Below are 19,565 nucleotides of genomic sequence, written 5' to 3' on the forward strand. Positions count from 1 at the left end.
TTGGCTCTATTAGTCGCCCGTCCACAACGATGAACCATCCGATTGGCCCCATCTAACCCGGAAGGAGGAATTCGGCAAAGATCATTGGCCAGGAAGGAGGTCGATGAGACGAGCGTTTCCATTGACCGAAATGTGGACATGGGCTCGGTCTTTGCCGACGAAAATATTTGGGCTGATTGACAAATAAAATTTTTATTTCAATTTGTTTCATTAAACGAGAAGATGATTAGGTTAGCGAGATTGGAGTAATGATGTTGAATCCAATTAGTCATGATGAAGGAACAAAATATATGTATGATATTTATTATCCACCCCTTAAATACTCATAAGAAGGACGTTCTTGGATGGCTGCAATTCCTTCGTAAAGGCTCTCCCACAGTGCTGTTACATTTATTACAGAAGTTATTGGGTTACAAAAAAAAGGGCGTGGGCCATAAGTGCTTGGTGGCAGTTCATTCATACACATAGACTTAGCAATGCAGTCTCATTCTGATGTCATTATCAATGTATCGAACTGTTGCAACATAGTCAAATACTGATACACTTACATTCCAGGTAGCTAAGCAACGTAACGCAATTATATCATCATTCAGCTCGGCAGAGAAATCATAGAGTCGAAGAAATAGAGATCTGAAAAATAGCCCGTACTTCTGGTATTACTTTCTTTCAGCGTGATTTGGGGGGGGGGGGGAGTATTAATTTAAATTTGTTATTTGAAGTCATGTCATTAAAAGTGCTCACACCGAACTGTGCTCTGATCTAAAAAAAACATCGACCTGAATTATTAACTTTTTTTCTGCACAGACGCTGCCTGACTTGCTGAGTGTTCCAGTATTTTATTTCATATTTTCAGAGTCTGATAAAACGCATTTGTAAAACTCACTACAACACACACAAAATGCTGGAGAAACTCAAGCAGGTCAGGCAGCTTCTACAGAGGGAAAGAAACAGTCGGTGTTTCGGGTCGAGACCCGTCATGTGGACTGTAAAGGAAGAGCCCAGAAGCCAGAATAAAAAGGTAGGGGGAGGAGCACAAACTGGCAGGTGAGAAGTGAGTCCAGGTGTGAGGGGGAAGGTAGGTGGGTGGGGGAGGGTGGATGAAATGAGTGATGTAAGAAGCTGAGAGCTGATAGGTGGAAGAGGCAAAGGGCTGAAGAAAGACGAATCCGGTAGGAAAGGACAGTAGACCATGGAATAAAGAGGAGGTGGGGAATAGGAGGGAGGTAGTGGACAAATCATAAGGATGGGGGAGGGGAGAGAGAAGGGATGAGGGGGCCACAGGAATGAGGGAAAACAAAGGGGGGAATAAAATTTGAGATGTTGCTCCTCCAACCTGGCAGTCTGGCCTCAACCTGGCAGTAGAGCAGGCCGTGGATAGACATGTTAATGTGGGAATGGGAAGTGGAAATGAAGTGGGTGGCCACTGGGAGATCCTTGCTGCTGCGAGAGACGGAGCGAAGGTGCTTGACGAAGCGCTCACCCAGTCTATGTCGGATCTCACCAATGTAGAGGAGGCCGCACTGGGACCACCGGATGCAATAAATGACACCCTCAGATCCACAGATGAAGCGGTACCTCACCTGGGGCCCTGAATGGTGGTGAGGGAGGTGTAGGGACAGGTGTAACACTTTGCACGGTTGCAGCAATAAGTGCCATCAGCGTGATCAGTGGGGAGGGACGAGTGGGCAAGGGAGTTGCGGAGAGATGATCCCTGTGGAAAGTGGGGGGGGGAGGAGGGGAAAATGTGCCTAGTGGTGGGATCCCATTGGAAATTGCAGAGAATGATGTGAAGTTGCGGAGAATGATAAAACTCACCAAGTATGCTCATCATAAACTGAGCTAACATTTATAAATGCAAATTAGATTAACAAGTAACTATGCCCAAATAATATAAAATTTAATCCCTATGCCAAGGAAACAGTTAAAATGGTGATGAGGAAACCAAATATAATCAATGGTAGTTTGCAAACTTAAATCAAGTTGATTAAAAAATTGTGGAGATACTCAGGTGGTCGGGCAATGTGTGGAGAGAGAAACAAAGTTGACATTTCAGGTCGATTGTTTTCAACAGATGCTACTTGAACTGCTGAGTATTTCCAGCATTGTGCTTTTATTTCAAATTTGCTACATCAGCAAAATTTTGCTTTTGGCATGATGTAATCTACCTGCAACACTCCTTTCTTATAATCTTTAGGAATTTAAGACCCAACTGCAACATCATTGCACCACTTCATCAACTTATAAAATAATGCATTGATTTACAAGGAATAGTCAACAAATTGAGAATATCGGGAAGAAGAACAAATTCACAGTTAAGCAGAGAGTTTTAGAGGTTTTATCCAGTGTAGTTTCCTGGGAATATAAACGTTGTGTCAAATAAAAGCACAGAATAGCATCCCAGCTACACCCAATCTTCTTTAACTAAAGCGTGAATACTGGGAATGTGTAACAATTCAGCCAGAATTTGCAGAGAGCAGTTAGATGAATACTTTATGCTTAGAGTCTCATCGTCACTCATTGTTCACAAGCACACACATTTCCATTTCCAGTGAAAGACCATGTTAACTGTCTCCAGGGGTGTTAACTGACCTGCTCAGTATCACCAACATTCCTTGTTTCCAGCGTCGAGTACCGGTTGGCAAAAGAAAGGAACAATGAATCTCTTCCCCTTAATCCTGCATTGTTTTCAATGTCAAGAGTTAACACATCCACAATTTAAGTTTGTTATTAATTAATGGTCAGCATTCATCCACTCATTTCATTTTATAATTTCAAGAACTATTGTAACACTCATTGGGAAGAATCTTCATAACTGCAGCTTCTTACGCCCATATTATTCTAATTATTTTATCCAGAGTTCTAAGAATCTAACATGGGGTACCCATCATGACACACAATATTCTCATCTAAATCATGTAACTGATGTTCTTTTGAGTTGAAAATGGATATGTATTACTTTTTTTAAAAAATAAGTTCATATCAAATAAAATATGATTTCAAGGGCAAACAAGTGCAACTTTTAAACTAGTGCGAAGGAACAAAGGGATCTGGGAGTTCAGATACATAATTCCCTGAAAGTGGCATCACAGGTAGACAGGGTTGTAAAGGCGGCTTTTGGCATCCTGCCATTCATAAATCAAAGTATTGAGTATAGGAGTTGGGATGTTATGGTGAGGTTGTACAAGACGTTGGTGAGGCCAAATTTGGAGTATTGTGTGCAGTTCTGGTCACCTGACTAAAGGAAGGATATCAGTAAGATTGAAAGAGTGCAGAGGAGATTTACTAGAATGTTGCCAGGTCTTCAGGAGTTGAGTTACAGGGAAAGATTGAACAGGTTAGGACTTTATTCCTTGGAGCGTAGAAGAATGAGGGGAGAATTGTTAGAGGTTTACAAAATTATGAGGGGTATAGACAGAGTAAATGCAAGTAGGCTCTTTCCACCTAGATTAGGAGAGATAAGTACGAGAGGACATGGCTTTAGGGTGAAAGGGGAAAGGTTTAGGGGGAACATCAGGGGGAACTTCTTCACTCAGAGTGGTGGGAGTGTGGAAGAGCCTGACGTGGTAAATGCAGGCTCACTCTTAAGAATAAATTGGATAGATACATGGACGGGAGAGGTCTGGAAGGGTTATGGACTGGGTGCAGGTAAATGGGACTACTGGAATAAAGTTTCAGTACAGATTAGAAGGGCCAAATGGCCTGTTTTCTGTGCTGTAGTGTTCTATGGTTCTATCAAATTATTATGTTGATGACTTACCACCACCCTTTGTGCACTTTGCATTTCAAGATGGCTGCATATCAGCTGTGGGACCTATGGTCTCCCTGTGATGAAAGTTTCCAGTTGGTTGGATACAATGCACGTTCTTCCAGGAAACCAGATGGAGCAGAAACGATTCAGGTGGCTTCACCATCAGACCAGGAGGTGGCCCTCTACCTGCAAGATAATGTCATGACCAATGACTGGAATCTCTTGGGCCTTCTTGCAGAAACGGGAAATATCAGTCCTGAGATGTTGTGTTACACTTTCCAAACCGAGCAAGACGCCACTGCAATTGTGTACAAACCTCAACCTGTCAAACTCAGCTCTGTTGATTCAGTGTTTGGGTCAGTCATCACCACTGGAGCACCTAAGCTGGCAGGGGGCTTCCAAGCTTCTGAAAGATCAGCCTTTACCGAGATCAATGTTGATTCCCCAACACCCACTTTAACCGCACAATATAAGATTAATGTCATTGTGATGATTTACAGACAGTTGTTAAGGGTTGTCACTTTAATTTATACAGCCTACCAAAAGTGCTTTCATGCCTTACAGCATCCAATTTGATGCTGGCTTTTAAAGAGTATTTTAAATTTAAAAGCAAAAATTGTCTTTACTTCCAACGTTCCTCTCTACTGATCCCGTAAGTTAGAAAAGAATACTCACTGATGTTTTACAACTGTTGCAGTTAACAGGCCGTGGTTGCCTTTTACCTTAAAGATACAAGCTCATTTGGCATTATAATGTTTCTGACAATGGGCTCCCATAATGAAGAACAGCACTGGGCAAGTGTAGTTTAATATTAATTTACAACTATAGTTGTTTGTGTTCAGGCAAGTTTGCATCAGGGTTTGGTTGAGATGATCATAGGAATTAATTTATTCCCAAGATCCAGCTTAGCTGTACCTTCAAGTCCCATCTTTGCACAAAACATAGCCAAGCGGCATGAAATTCAATGAATTAGTAGGCAAGAGAATAATAAACTTTATGATGTAATATTTTAAGAATAACAAAAATAAAACTAATAGTTTTGTTACTTAATTTTCAGACTAGTTTTGTTTTTTTTAAATACATTATTCCATGGCACTGGCATTCATCCACAACTGAAAAGAAAACATTAACTTTTTGTCTTTCTCCACTGTGCCATTACCAGTTTGAGGGGGTGGGGAGGGGTGCCTGGACAATGCTAAGCAAAGATGCTGCATTGTGCTTTTCAATTATTCAAAGGCCTGCCTTCTACATAGAGAAACACATTCCGATGAAAAACACAGCAGTAAATTGGAATTTTATGTTCTTTCCCCTACAAGGTTCATGATAAAACAAAGACCAGAAGGTATCATGGCAGTGCAGTACAACACAACATAACTCTGATGATGCTGAGTGACAGGGAAATAGAATGTACATCCGCACAGTTGCCCCTAGGGTGATATGTGGATAACAACTGTTAAGATGTTGGAAGAAAACAAAATATAGATCCACTAGTAACTTCAGCAGATCCTTTCGTCTGTTTATGGAAGTTCTGCAGTCAAGCTGCCTTCTCATCGCAAGCCTTGGTTCCTTTGTCTTTCAGTGAAAATGGAGAACCCAGTATAGCTGGTCAGTTTCAGTGCAATGTTTTACATGAGTAAAGGCACCTGCAAAGGCAAATCTACTACAAGTCTCAGGTTAATCCCAAATACCTCTGCCTTGTATTATACATGTCACATCTTCCTGGTCGCAATAGCTAATCAATAACCAGATTTAGGAAATAGCTTTGTGCATCTTTTCAAGCACAAACATATGAAAACATGCATCCCAATTATTTAAATCAATAATATTTAACAAATAAAGATAGCACAAAAAGTCAACATTCTGTATTTTAATTTTTATACAGTAGCATAACTTGTTAACAAAACAGTTTATAATTATAAAGTTCATATAATAAGAAACAAACCTTGTTGAGTGGCAAAGAAGGGATTCTAGGAGTAATTCTTTATTTACATCTGCATAATATGATGAAAGAGGGCATTATGGCAGAATTTGACAGCTATTTCCCATCTAAATACACAATCAAAATCTACCCCAAGATCAACATCCTGTTGATCTGCAATATAGCTCCAATATATTTCAATAAAATCCATCATTTAACAAAAAGTATTTCAACTCCCTTTGTAAGTATCACCCTTGTAATAGATCTGCCTGATGTGATAGCTTATCTCCAATTCAAATTAAATAAATGTTGTACAGTTGACCTTAACTAGTCACAGTGTCTGATAATGAGATGGCACAATGAAGCTGCACCCAAGACATGCCATTGAAGCTCATCTTTAGTCTGCCATGGCATTGCAGACTATGCAATTTGCAAAGAAAATATAACTTATTGAAATTACATTTATTTGAATTTGAAAATGCAGCTAATACAGGTAAGTGAAAATTGATGTTAAAAAATCTGATAATTAAAGTTGATTCATTCAAATTAAGAGCAAAAATAAAGAAAGAATATAAAATGTACTCAATTCTTAGAGGCCTTCTGGTAAATTATGCCGTTAAGACTTGCTGCTCCTTCTATGAAAAGAATTGACTTCAATCTATTTAATTGATAAATATCAAGTCAGGGAACAAAAGAATTTTAGGAGTTGTTTAGATCCAAAATCTACAAATTTTGAACATCTGACAGACCTGGTGACTTTTCAAAGCAATAAACATTAAAGTATCAAGGTGCGCTATTTAAGTGACAAAGCAGCAAATACTTCTGATTTTTGAGCTGGGAACAGTCAATGAGCAGTAGTAAATACCATTCAAATGAGCTGGGTAAGGCGAGACATCATCAGCATCTTTACATGCCTCAAACTCTGGTTGATTACTAATTAATTCCTGCTTTAATGTATCTAAAAGAACAAAGTTCATTAAAGATGATTTTTTTAAAACACAAATCAATTCCAAAGATTATATCAGATTATCTAAACCCTCCTACACAACCCATAGCAAAGAATATCCAGGACAACTGCTCCTCACCAAAGCTAGCAGTTGACTTTCATGGATCAGGGATGATTTTGCCTTCAATTGTTCCTTTCTTTGTGGCAATGCCTGGATCCTGTCCATAATAGCAAAGCCAAGAAACCAAAATAGAGAATGGTGGACTGCTTCATACACTTCACACTATGAACCTCAGAACAGTGCACCAGTATTCTGTTCCCTATCACCAGCGTACTTCAATTTAAATGCAAATTTCAAATTGATGGCATAAATACCAATCAACATGGAACATTTGAGAAAAAGGGAAAGGAATACCAATGGATTATGATGAATAGTCAACAAATTTTAATAGAAGCTTATTATGAATGGATTTTTATTTATATAAAATGAGCAGAAAGTTAAACTCAATTTATTCTGTTCTCTTTTAACTTCTCTTTCTCAATTTAACATTCACTTCAGATTTCTGCCTCATTAGTATTCACACCATCAGCTGATACAGAACTCTGTAATGCTCCAGCAATTGTTTAATATAACATATCCACTGATTTTATCCTGATGCATGGGAATGGCTCCCAGCCTACATTCCTTGTCTCCATCCAGTAGTCTTGGCAGAAATCACGACTTCCAAGGATGTCTTGGAAGACCAACTTGTCAAAACATTAACAGAAGGTGTTATTGGGGCTCCCAACAAACCACAAACATCACTGGACTGTTGCTTGTAGTTGCAGACATAATTTAAGGTGACTCGGTAGAAATTTTGTGTGTTCTTCAGATTACACTGTTGATGCGACATTTGCCCATCTCTCAATGACCTAGAAAAATGATGCATGTGGTTTGCTGGACTGCTTCAGGGAGCATGCAGTGTGGCACAGGACTCCAGTTATGAAATTGGCAAGACTCCTTCCCTGAAGAACAATGGACATTCCAGCTGCTTTCTTGATATTTTTCTCCCTTAGTGACAACCTAAAAATGACCACATTGATTGAATTAATGTCACATTTCCAGAATGGAATCTGAATTTCCAAATGTCTAGGTTGATGATCTGGTACCAGAACGTACACCAAATCCCTAATCAGATTATTTCAACCCTCCCTCCACACCATTAATAGTAAAGAGTGAGCAGGGTAACTGCTTCCTTACCAAATCCTTTTAAGCTGTTGAACTATTTATTCAATGAGCTGAAATAAAAAACCAAAATGATATACTCTATTTCCCCACAGTAAAACACTGATCAAAGTACTTGTGGGCAGTAAAGATCTTGAGAGCAATCTGAAAGGGATATGAAGAGCTCTATAAATACAAAACAGTCATTTTTTAAAAAAATCGGAAGTCAAAGCACATGAAGTAGCAGATCCAAATGCAACTTTATTCTAACTGAAATACAGTAAGATAAGTTATTGGGCAGCTTCATGGTGTTTCCACAATTAAACTCTATGCATAAAGGCCAACCACTCCAACATTACTCAGGACCTGATGCTGTGTTTTAACCCAAACCATTGACAATTCCTTTGCCCCCACAGATGTTGCTTGACCCACTGAGTTCCTCTGGCAGATAGTTTGTTGCTCCGGATTCCAGATCTGCAGTTTCTTGGGTCCCCATTTAACTCCGAAGGTAAATTCACCCAGCCTATCATTAATATTAACTGATTTCCTCTGGTGCACAGATCTACATGTTCCTATTAAAATCCTTTTAAGTACACCTTCAATCTCTTACCCACAGAACTGGATGGTCAAGCTGTGGTAACTTAAAAAGGAATTTTACACAATGTTACATTAAACTGTGTGGCATCAGTGGAAATTAAACTCTATCAGAAGTTGAGATGGGGCTCATGAAGCCAAAAAATGAAGAGTCACAGAACTGTTGATCTCAAAATCTCAATTTTGAAGGCAAAACAAGAACCCCTCAGGCCTAAAATCTAGCCAGGGCAGTAGGAAGCAATCACAAGGCAGACTAAAAATGACCTGATTGATTGAATTAATGGCACATTTCCATTGTGGTACATTTACATTCTATAATGCAATTAGTAAACAACTTCAATTGCTTTGTGTACTGGCATGAATGTAGTCAATAAAGACCTAATCACTGTCAGAGTCTTCATCGTCCCTTGTAGCCTTCCTTGTGTCAGACTCACATCCATCGTCCTCTTCCACCTCCATCTCCTGCAAGAAAGCAAACAAATTGTACAGCTTTCTGTTTCCTCTGTAGATACTATAATAAACTATGATTCCCACACAGTTTTCTTTCTACAATCTATGAGCTGTGGCTCTTTGTATCATCTTCCTTGAGCTTGATACCTTCTTTACACTTTGTGTTTGAGATCTGAAGCTTCAGACGTGAATGCAGCTTTCTAACCTCGGCCCAAGCATTACCTTAAATCTGTGGGATTGTCTTGTATCATCTGTATCTTAATACCTTGCTTGTTGTTATCCATTAACACAAATACAAATTTTGGAATTGACTGATAACAATATCAAAGTATTAAATGATCATCCAATCAGCTGGTCCAATATTATGCCTTGAAGACCACAATTTTGGCAACTTATTTTATCATGGTCACTCCCTCAATACAAACATGCTCCCAAAGCTTACCTCTTCCTCATCATCTTCAGGTAACTCTGATTCTTCCTCACCTCCACTCTCCTGCTGAGATTCCTGGGTTAAGATCTCTTCTCCCTGTTCAAAGTAACAGTCGACTTAGTGAGCTTTATTTATTCCCATGAAGACTTCATTCAGAAACATTGCTCAAGGTACACATGCACAATTTCCAAGGGAGAAGGGAGAAGGGTAACTGTCTTTCTGATACATGACTGAAGGAGATGCTTGGAAGAAACCCACTGTGACTCTTCATTTACTCTCCATTCCATCTGGCCTTTCATCTTCACACCTCCCTCAATGGAACTTACTATATGTATATATCCTACCAGTAAATAAGATTTCCCAGACTTATCCTCCTGTACGAACATAACAACTTAGTACCATCAATTGGTGAAAAACATTAGCAACCACAACGGGAGTAAATGCAGAACCCCTTTTGACCATTTAGATCATTAGGCATTTTTCAGTCGTTGCTTTCCAAAGTTGAACATCTGAATCGGTACAGTAACATCAGAACCAGGCTAACTATTGCAGCCTTTTGCAGACCAATACTTGGGATCTGAAGTGTCCTAGTTATGATTGAGAAACATGTGGTGGAGAATAGCAAAGGTGAATCATACCCATCACCAGCAAAGCTGTACAGAAGGAAAGAGAAGACAGGATAAGTTAGAAAATAGTGATTAGGTGATGCATTTGGAGGGTGTTAAAAAGAACCTGAGAATGTGAGAGAAATGAAGCACGAAGGGCCTGAGGAATCCAGCAGCATTGAAATCCAGGGAAAGAATGAGTTTGAAAGGAAGTTCACAAGTTAATTTAGGAGGGAGGTGGGACACATTGAAGGGAATATTTGAAGCCTCTGCTTTGAGTGCAACTTTCTAACTTAGGAACAAGCAAAGTCAAATGCTAGAGAGATAGCAATACGCATGGACCAATAAGCAGAACATAATTCTATTTTGACAAATCTACAGGCAGATCTGTACTTTTTTTAAATATATACTCACCTGCAGGTCCCTATTTTTGAGATTTCCCAGCCAGAATGCCTCCTGGCACTTGTTGATGGTCAACATTGCTTTAACTCGATACACAAATAATTCCAACAGCTTCTTCAACAGTGGGACATGATTGGTCAGATTAGTATCCTGGTTGATCTACAAATTAACCATAGGGGAGAGAAAGATAATGTTTAAGTTACAATAAAGCCTGAAAGTTCATGTTCTTCTGATAATGTTAACATCAACATGTATTAACATGGCATCATTACCTATATTTTAATTACTAATACTATGAGATATTAGTAATTAAAATATCAACAGCTAATTCATACCACACTCCACCTTTTGAACAAGGAAAGCTCTTAAAATATTAAAATATTTTCTTGAAATACTGCCTCCCACCCAGATGCTCTGTAAGTATCCAACCACATTAGTTATTCTAGGCAATAGATTGGATCTTTTTGATTATTTTATTACCAATGAGAATTAATTTAGGAATGACTTCTAAGATGAGGCAAGTAGAATTTGCTGATGTTTTACCAATGAATCATTCTGATTTTTTGACCAATTTTTGTAAAACTAATCAACTTAAACAATGCTGAGTTCCTAAAGAGCTTCATTCAATTCACTGCTTCATGTTTTCTTTCTATAATAACTCAGTGAAGGTGGCAAGACACATTATAATTAGTGTGTGGGCTTTAAGGTCAGCAAGAACATGGAGGACTAAAGAGCCCATTTCTGTGCTGTACAATTCTATGACTTTGGAACCCAAATTTCGGGCTAAATAAATTATGATTTTGTCTTCACTGACTTAAAGAACACATAGTTAAATTGGTTCTGGTGTGCTTAATGTAGAAGTAAAGGTGCTAATACTGTTATATTTTCCACATTTTTCTCACCCATGTTACTTAAATGACCTTAGAGGATCCTCATTTAGCAATTACATTAATTAAACCAATCAGATACAAAGTTGGCTAAAATAAATCAGCAGCAGAGTTTACATCTTATAGATTCTCTTACAAGAAATTCAAACTGAAACTAAGAAAACTGGCTAGTACCAATTACTTGTAATTCAACAACCTTATGGGCTGAAGTGATACCTTGCTATGTCCACACATATGGTGCAGCTGACGAGTGCTCAGCTGTAGAGTTTTCAGCAAACTCTGAACGTCATCCTTTAAGGGGGAAAAAAAGAGAACATCTTCAGTGCTTAGATACAAATTATGGAAGAGAATAATTGAATGTCATAAGTTACCAAATTTCAAAAAAAAAAATCAGCACTGTTAAAGTGAATTTATAACGTTGTTTCTGCCCCTCTCCCTTCAACCTACTAAAAATAAACAGAGTTCTTTTTTGATTATTATCAAATTTCTAGAGTAGCACAATGAGAAGGGACATTACAATTTCAGTGGAATTTGCAACTGTGCTTCCTAAATTCAATTGGCTATAATAGAAGCGGCACTTCTCAGAGACAGAAGGAAGTCTGGACAATGATCCAGTGCAGATGTGATCCTAAGCGGGCAGAAAATGTATCATCAGAGGAATAGGAACAAATTCCTTGCCTGCCTCCTGTCTGAATAGTAAAGGATAACAAGCGTAAAATATAATTTACAAAAACTCCACTATGGCTTGCATTTCTCCAGTCCATTTTAATGGAGTGTAGAGCTAATTATTATCAAAATAATCATATGGACCCCCTCTTTCTGGAATGATCTTCAATATTTAGCAAACTTTGGATGTATGAATAAAATTTCACTCCAGAGATCTGAGCATACAATCAAGGCTGGAAGCGTATGCAGTTGAGAGACTCTGCACCGATGAAGATACTAATTTCTGCAGGAGATACTAAATAGAGGCCCCGTCATCCTCTCAGTGGATATAAATGATCCCATGGGACTATCTCAAAGAGGAATAGGAGTGTTTTCCCACAGTACCCTGGACAGTACTGGTGCCTCAATCATGGTGCTGGTTATGAGACCTTACTTTGGACAAATGTTTGCTGTATTCTTCTTTTTAAATGACTACACTTCAAAAGTACTTAATTGGCTGTACAGCACTTTGAGACTCCAGAGCAATGAAAGACTTTTTACAGGCTCAGGTCTTTCTTTCAGCTCATATGGGTATTAATTCACCTGTTGCCGATTTCCATCAATTATTATTTCTATTCATAATCTTTTCAGACTCCTATTAATCTCATGAAGATATTAGAGTTCATTTACATCAACTGAACCCTTTGATTAAATTAGTTTTGTCTGCAATTACTACAAATTTTAAATTCTTTGCTGGAAGTTCATACCCGGTGCTTCTTGAAGCTGTAGTCAAGGAGTGGCATGCCTTGCTTAAGAAAAGATTCAACAAAAAGGCGTCCATGCTGCATCACAAGATATAACCATTTATTAGACAAAAGAAACTATTACAATTCCATCAAAAAAAATTAGTTCCATCAAAACTATACAGTAAACCTATTACAGTAAACTTCTGGTAAACCTATTATTAGTGTAGGATTCCACTATGATATGCTATTAAATAAAAAAAAAATCAGTGTCCCCTTTGATTATTTAATTTCAGGCATTGAAGGTTTACCGGCTTACAAACTGCAGACAGAATTACAGAAGTATTAGGAATCTTAGCTCTTTAGAACAGGTCATGGTTTTGAGCCAACACCCAAGACATAATCTAGACTGATACTCCTGAACATTAATAAAAGTTAAGGTCAAACTTAAACTGGGACCTTGTCCTTTCTTCAGATTTACATTAAAGGGTAAATCAAAGACTTTAGAATTGTCCTGGAAGGACAAGATCACATGAAACAAAAAGGCTTTGCCATCTGAACCCATACTGTGATGCATCTTACAAAGAGACTATTGGTTGAAAATGGAGAAATGAATCATGAAGAAAGGAGGGAAAGACAAAAAAAAGTCAAGCATTATTGGTCAATTCTGTTGAGTCTTCCATTAAGTAAAGAGAAAAATCCAACCTCTTTCCTTATACTATCTTCAAAAGCTTCAATGGTATTACTGTAAAGTTCAGAAAGAAATTGCTTCAATATTTGCAATAAAACATTGTCAGTGACCGTTAAGGAAGAGTTGATGAGAATGTTGGGAGAATAAAATGGGACTGGTGTAGGATCAGTGTGAATGGGTGCTTCATAGCTGATGTGAATGGTTTCCATTCTGCAAGACTATATGACTCTCTGCAGATGGATGGTAGAAAATAGTTATTCCTTTTGCCTACTTATAAGACACTGCATAGAACAAAATTATTATTGAGATGTTTCAGTGTTATAATAAGGCACAATATGAATTCTAGGTCTTCCTCCTGCCTTGTGTAAAAGGAAACAAATTTATCACTGGCAAACCAGAATTTAATAAGCTGATTACCTTAAGGCAAACACCCAGGACTGGCCTGCTGTCAAACACCTGTGAGATTAGAGAGTATTAATGAACATAAAAAGAGATTTGCTCAAAGCATGGCCAATGCAAGCAAATACTAAAATAAAGTTCATATTAAGGAACTTCATAAACATTCGCAGTTAAGCAAGCCATTGCAGAATTAGCACTTAGTACTAAATGCTGCAATCTCTACTCCCTCGGGATCTTTTTGTCACCTGTATTGGTAAAGGGAGAAACTGAGTGTACAGAAAAATTGGAGAAATTAAAATCCTGAAACCATCTAGCATATAAGCTCACAGTCACATCACAGAGACACTTGGAAAGACTTGGGAGGAGCACAACTACCTGCTATCCTATCCAGATAATTTGTGAAGCTAACAGAGGTCCCAAATGCAACAGGCCATAAAAATTTGGAAATCTTTTCTACAAATAGCAACCATCAATTGTTTATTTTAAATCTGAGGGTGGTAGATTTTTGTTAACCACAGAAGGATCGTCATCAAGATACAGGACTGGAAATGCAGAGACGCAGACACAGACTGATGATCCAGTGAAATTGATTCAAATGCCACCATCAGCTGGGAAAATTACCAAATTAGTTAATTAAATAAATTCTGGAATATACAATATACAATCTGTAAGTGACGAGTCTGAGGCCTCAGATTGCCATAAAAACACTGGAATCTGGAACAACAAACAATCTGCTGAAAGAACTCAGCTGGTCAAGCAGCATCTGTGGGGGGAAAGGAATTAGAACATAGAACGTTACAGCACAGTACAGGCCCTTTGGCCCACAATGTTGTGCTAACATTTTATCCTGCTCTAAGATCTATCTAACCCTTCCCTCCCACATCACCCACTCCCCCACCACCATTTCTCTATCATTCTCTTAAATGTCCCTACCTCTGCAGGCAATGCGTTGCACGCACCTACCACTCTGTGCAAAAAAACTTACCCCTGACATCCCCCTTATATCTTCCTCCAATCACCTTAAAATTATGCCCCCTCCTGTTAGCCATTGTCGCTCTGGGAAAAAGTCTCTGACTGTCCACTCGATCTATGCCTCTTATCATCTTGTATACCTCTATCAAGTCACCTCTCATCCTCCTTTGCTCCAAAGAGAAAAGCTCTAGCTTGCTCAACCTATCCTCATAAGACATGCTCTCCAATCCAGGCAGCATCCTGGTAACTCTCCTCTGCACCCTCTCTAAAGCTTCCACATCCTTTCTATAATGAGGTGACCAGAACTGAACACAATACCCTAAATGTGGTCTAACCAGAGTTCTATAGAGCTGCAACATTACCTGGCGACTCTTCAACTCAATACCCCGACTAATGAAGGCCAACACACCATACGTCTTCTTAACAACCCTATCGACCTGCGTGGCAACCTTGAGGGATCTATGGACGTGGACCCCAAGATCCCTCTGTTCCTCCACACTGCTAAGAGTCCTGCCATTAACCTTGTATTCCGCCTTCAAATTCGATCTCCTGAAGTGTATCACTTCACACTTTTCCAGGTTGAACTCCATCTGCCACTTCTCAGCCCAGCTCTGCATTCTATCAATATCCTGTTGTAATCTACAGCAACCTTCTACACTATCCACAACACCACCAACCTTTGTATCATCAGCAAACTTACTAACCCATCCTTCCACATCCTCATCCAAGTCATTTATAAAAATCACAAAGAGCACGAGTCCCAGAACAGATTCCTGCGGAACACCACTGGTCACCGACCTCCAGGCAGAATACGCTCCATCTACCATCACCCTCTGTCTTCTATGGGCAAGCCAATTCTGAATCCACACAGCCAAGTTTCCCGGATCCCATGCCTCCTGACTTTCTGAATGAGCCTTCCATGAGGAACCTTATCAAATGCCTAAATAAAATCCATGTACACCACATCCACTGCTCTACCTTCATCTAAATGCCCATAAATCCTGTCTCTAAGAATCTTCTCCAGTAATTTGCCCACCACTGAAGTAAGACTCATTGGTCTGTAATTCCTAGGGTTATCCCTACTCCCTTTCTTAAACCAAGGAACAACATTTGCCACCCTCCAATCATCTGGCACTACTCCTGTGGCCAGTGAGGACGCAAAGATCATTGCCAAAGGCGCAGCAATCTCTTCCCTTGCTTCCCGTAATAACCTTGGATATATCCCATCCCGCCCCAGTGACTTATCTATCCTAACGTTTTTCAAAAGTTCCAGCATATCCTCATTCCTCACGTCGACATGCCCTAGCGTATCAGCCTGTTGTATGCCATCCTCACAAACGTCAAGGTCTCTTTCTGTGGTGAATACCGAAGCAAAGTATTCATTAAGGACCTTCCCTACTTCTTCCGACTTCAGGCACGTTTCCTCTTTTATCCCTGATCAGTCCTACCCTCACTCTAGTCATCCTCCAATTCTTTATATACGTGTAGAATGCCTTGGGGTTTTCTTTGATCCTACTCGCCAAGGACTTCTCATGCCCCCTTCTAGCTCTCCTAAGTCCATTCTTAAGCTCCCTCCTGGCTACCTTGTAACTCTCCAGAGCCCTGTATGATCCATGCTTTCTAAACCTCAGGTAAACTTCCTTCTTCCTCTTGATAAGATATTCTTTATCTCGTCAACCACAGTTCCTTCACTCTACCATCCTTACCCTGACTCAATGGGACAAACCTATCCAGATGCCCATGCAAGTACTCCCTAAACAACCTGCACATTTCCACTGTGCACTTCCTCAAGAACATCTGTTCCCAATTTACACTCCCAAGTAATTGGGAGGAATTGTCGACATTTCAGTCAAAACCCTGCATCAGGACTAGTTTCGACTCAAAACGTTAACAATTCCTTCCACCCCACCCCCCGACAGAGACTGCTCGACCCACTAAGCTCCCCCAGCAGATTGTTTGTTGTCATAAAAACATTTTGTTTCACTTTTGTCCATTAGGGAAGGGAGCCTTGTCTTGCAATATACGTGACTCCTGACTATTAACAGCCCTCTGAGGTAGCGAGCTATTTAATTTTATAGAGACTTGGGGGTTCTGACTTGTCAGCGATGCCCATATTCCACGAATGAATAAGAAAATAAAGAAACAGGGAAGAGTCCTCTTATCAAATGGCAGAACAAGCTTAAGGAATCCTCTTCCTGCAGTTCGAACAATTCAAAAAATTATGTACCCTTACAAGAAAAGAAATCCATTTACCTTTACAAGATTTACTAGGATATGGAAGTCCCGTACAGCTAGATTCCACCGCAACAGCTTCTCCACCTGCACCTGAGACCAAAACTGAGTTAGTTAAAGTAGGAAGGGTTTAAAAAGACATAGTGAAACTGTTCCCCATCTATTAGTTTTATGCTATGGCACCAACAGCTGTTATCTCCTTCACAATACAAATGGGTTGGATAATGTTTCAATTGTTGACATCTATTTGGTACGGAGGGATGAAAGCAGACAAAATGATGCAAGCATGTGTCTCAGTCAGAGTACCAATCAACAGAGTGACCAAAAATAGTTTTTCTTCCTCATGATAAGCACTCAATGACACACACCATTTCTCAACTGTTTGTCAATGCCCAGGCAACCTTACATCATTAAATTTTTAAAAGACACGCCAATTGGATGCTATTGTGTTTGAACTTTGCCATTTTGCACCCATGCAGTACTGCAATGGCGAAACATAAAAAGACTGGCAATAGAGCAAGATCTATATTACCTCAGATGAATCAGACTGTGTACCAGCCGGAATTTCCTTTGCTGAGGCATCCAACTCCCTCATCATCACCCGGTAGAAGACCAGAAAGGTTTGCCTGTACAGAAATTAAGCAGTTTATCTCAGTTTTCTTTCCCCCATCTAATCTGGGTCCATTTTCTTTTACACCCAAAGACAAAAAACGGTGGAAATTGAACACAATGCCACAGTACCTTCCTAATGATATGCAACGACCATGGTCTTGGAAAGATTCATTTTCCAATAGGCATCACTGATCATGAACGGAAGCAAAAACAAATACTTTCACTCCTTCACATAATTAAGAGTACCCCGGCATGTCTGCTAGCTGAGATCAAGTCAGTGCAGGCTGGGATGTGGGGTGCACATCAGGGAGCTGATTTCTGTGACTTTAACTTCTAAAATTGCTACAGTTGCTAAAAAGTTATTCTACTCAAACCTGGTCAATGTTGGAAATGTCTGTGAGTGGCCATCTTTGGTTGAGTTCAGTAGTTCAGGAACACCCACACCAGCAATTTCCTCCACAGATTTCAACACGTCATCAGTATGTTTCAAATAAATACTGCCAACACAGTAAAAAAAAACAAAAGTTAGCCATGTTCATTCAACTTTGCTGGTTTACTGAGTCAAACAATTCATTCATAATTTGTAATTATTTTTGTTTTATTCTAGTGGCCCTTCCTCACATTTGGCAAAGATGGTAAAATAAACTAATACTCTAGGCTAGTTAATGCAGCTACTTAATAGGAAAGTAACAATGAGTGATATGGAGCAATTCAGTTTCCAACGTTTCCCAATTGCTCTGGATGATATATAGTTATTACGTAACAAAGAGCAAGTTCAACATTTTAACACTAAGTTTCAATGAACAATCTTACTTCTCCCAAATGTATTCTACTTGTCTGAAAAGACAATACAGATTCAGAGTTATAATGCATGAATGTTCTGGGCCGAGGAAAATGTTACATGGTTTTGTTGTGTAACTGGCCAAGTATGCCTAGTCTCTGCTTAAATTACAAGACTAGCAATCCGGAGACCTGGATAAAGAAGTTTAAGCTCCACTAATTCCCAGTTATGGAAATTAAATAATCTAGAAAAAGTAGCTGGTTTCAGCAAGCACCTGCTTCACAAATATCCTATTTTAGATAAGTAAGACTGCTGACCTTACCTGAGCTAACCTTTATCTGACTCCTGACCCATTCCAATGTAGTAGATTTTTAAGTGCTCTCTACAATGGCGTAGCAAGCTACTTAGTTCAAGGGTGAATTAAGAATGGGTAAAAAAAATGTTGGCCTAGACAGCAATCTCCATCTCCCACCAGGGAATTAAAAAAACTGTACTACAAACTATAACAGCTATAGATTGCTTGGACCTCAGTGTACACTAGAGAGTAATGTCAGAGGGTCAACCAGATTCTAGATAAATGTTGGAGCAGGGTGAACTCGCGCAATGTCGCAAGATCTTGCAGCTGGTAATAGATTGTACTTCATCACAATTAACTGAGCCAATAAAAGATAACATTCAGAGACTGAGGGTCATTTTTATCCTAGCCAATCAATCTGATTACTAGTTGCACTGACCATAAAAGCGTTTCCAGAGCTTCATTGTACTTATTGCCTTTCTCTTTTTCTCCAGTAGGTAAAACCCAGGATTGGCACAAGAAGCCTCGTGCTATTGATGCTGAACAGAGAAGATTGAGAGTAATCATGAACCATTTAAATGCTGACGAAATCGTTACAATGTATTTATTATCTACACATTTCAATCACATGAAATATATTTCATTTTCTGTAAACTATCTTCAGATCTTTCTCAACATATTTATTAGAAAAGGTGATATCAAACAGAAAAGTGAAAAAGACAAGTTCTAAATAAAACAGACTTCAAGTAAAGAGAAGAGAACATTCAGAACAAGGTGCACTGCTAGGTAGATGTTGTGCAAGTCATATTGTCACTGTAAATGTATGATAGTTTCAGTCTATACAATGAAGGATGGCCTAATAGAGAGAGGCACACTTAGTTGAAAGGAATGTTGCACATTAGTACTCTTCTGAAAATTCTACCAAGATATCTGCACTCCTCCAATTCTACCCTTGCCTCCCACTATAATCACTTCTCTATTGGTGCCATGCCTTCAATTGTCTGGCTTCTG

The 19,565-nt window shown here is 39.2% G+C and overlaps 2 protein-coding genes across 2 annotated transcripts in view; one reads left to right on the forward strand and one right to left on the reverse strand.

Moving 5' to 3' along the window:
- Positions 1-3,787: 3,787 nt before the first annotated feature.
- Positions 3,788-4,324, forward strand: LOC127571302 (FANCD2 opposite strand protein-like). The gene has a single exon (XM_052017574.1). It carries the CDS (start codon positions 3,788-3,790, stop codon positions 4,322-4,324), a length of 537 nt encoding a protein of 178 aa, XP_051873534.1.
- A 1,276-nt stretch (positions 4,325-5,600) lies between these two features.
- Positions 5,601-19,565, reverse strand: part of fancd2 (FA complementation group D2) — an 85,601-nt gene continuing 71,636 nt past the window's right edge. The window contains exons 34-44 of the mRNA XM_052018576.1: positions 18,994-19,093; positions 17,853-17,975; positions 17,399-17,492; positions 16,888-16,959; positions 13,681-13,719; positions 12,597-12,671; positions 11,401-11,475; positions 10,310-10,456; positions 9,303-9,386; positions 8,789-8,872; positions 5,601-7,675 (exon numbers count right to left, since the gene is read on the reverse strand). Of these exons, the coding sequence (XP_051874536.1) occupies positions 8,789-8,872; positions 9,303-9,386; positions 10,310-10,456; positions 11,401-11,475; positions 12,597-12,671; positions 13,681-13,719; positions 16,888-16,959; positions 17,399-17,492; positions 17,853-17,975; positions 18,994-19,093 (893 nt within the window). The 3' untranslated portion in view covers positions 5,601-7,675. The remainder of the gene's footprint in view (positions 7,676-8,788; positions 8,873-9,302; positions 9,387-10,309; positions 10,457-11,400; positions 11,476-12,596; positions 12,672-13,680; positions 13,720-16,887; positions 16,960-17,398; positions 17,493-17,852; positions 17,976-18,993; positions 19,094-19,565) is intronic.

Source organism: Pristis pectinata, chromosome 6, assembly GCF_009764475.1.
Source record: "Pristis pectinata isolate sPriPec2 chromosome 6, sPriPec2.1.pri, whole genome shotgun sequence".
NCBI classification, from domain to species: domain Eukaryota; kingdom Metazoa; phylum Chordata; class Chondrichthyes; order Rhinopristiformes; family Pristidae; genus Pristis; species Pristis pectinata.

Excerpts from the sequence above, each read along its gene's own strand:
- LOC127571302 (XM_052017574.1), top strand. The coding sequence starts at position 3,788 with ATGGCTGCATATCAGCTGTGGGACCTATGGTCTCCCTGTGATGAAAGT.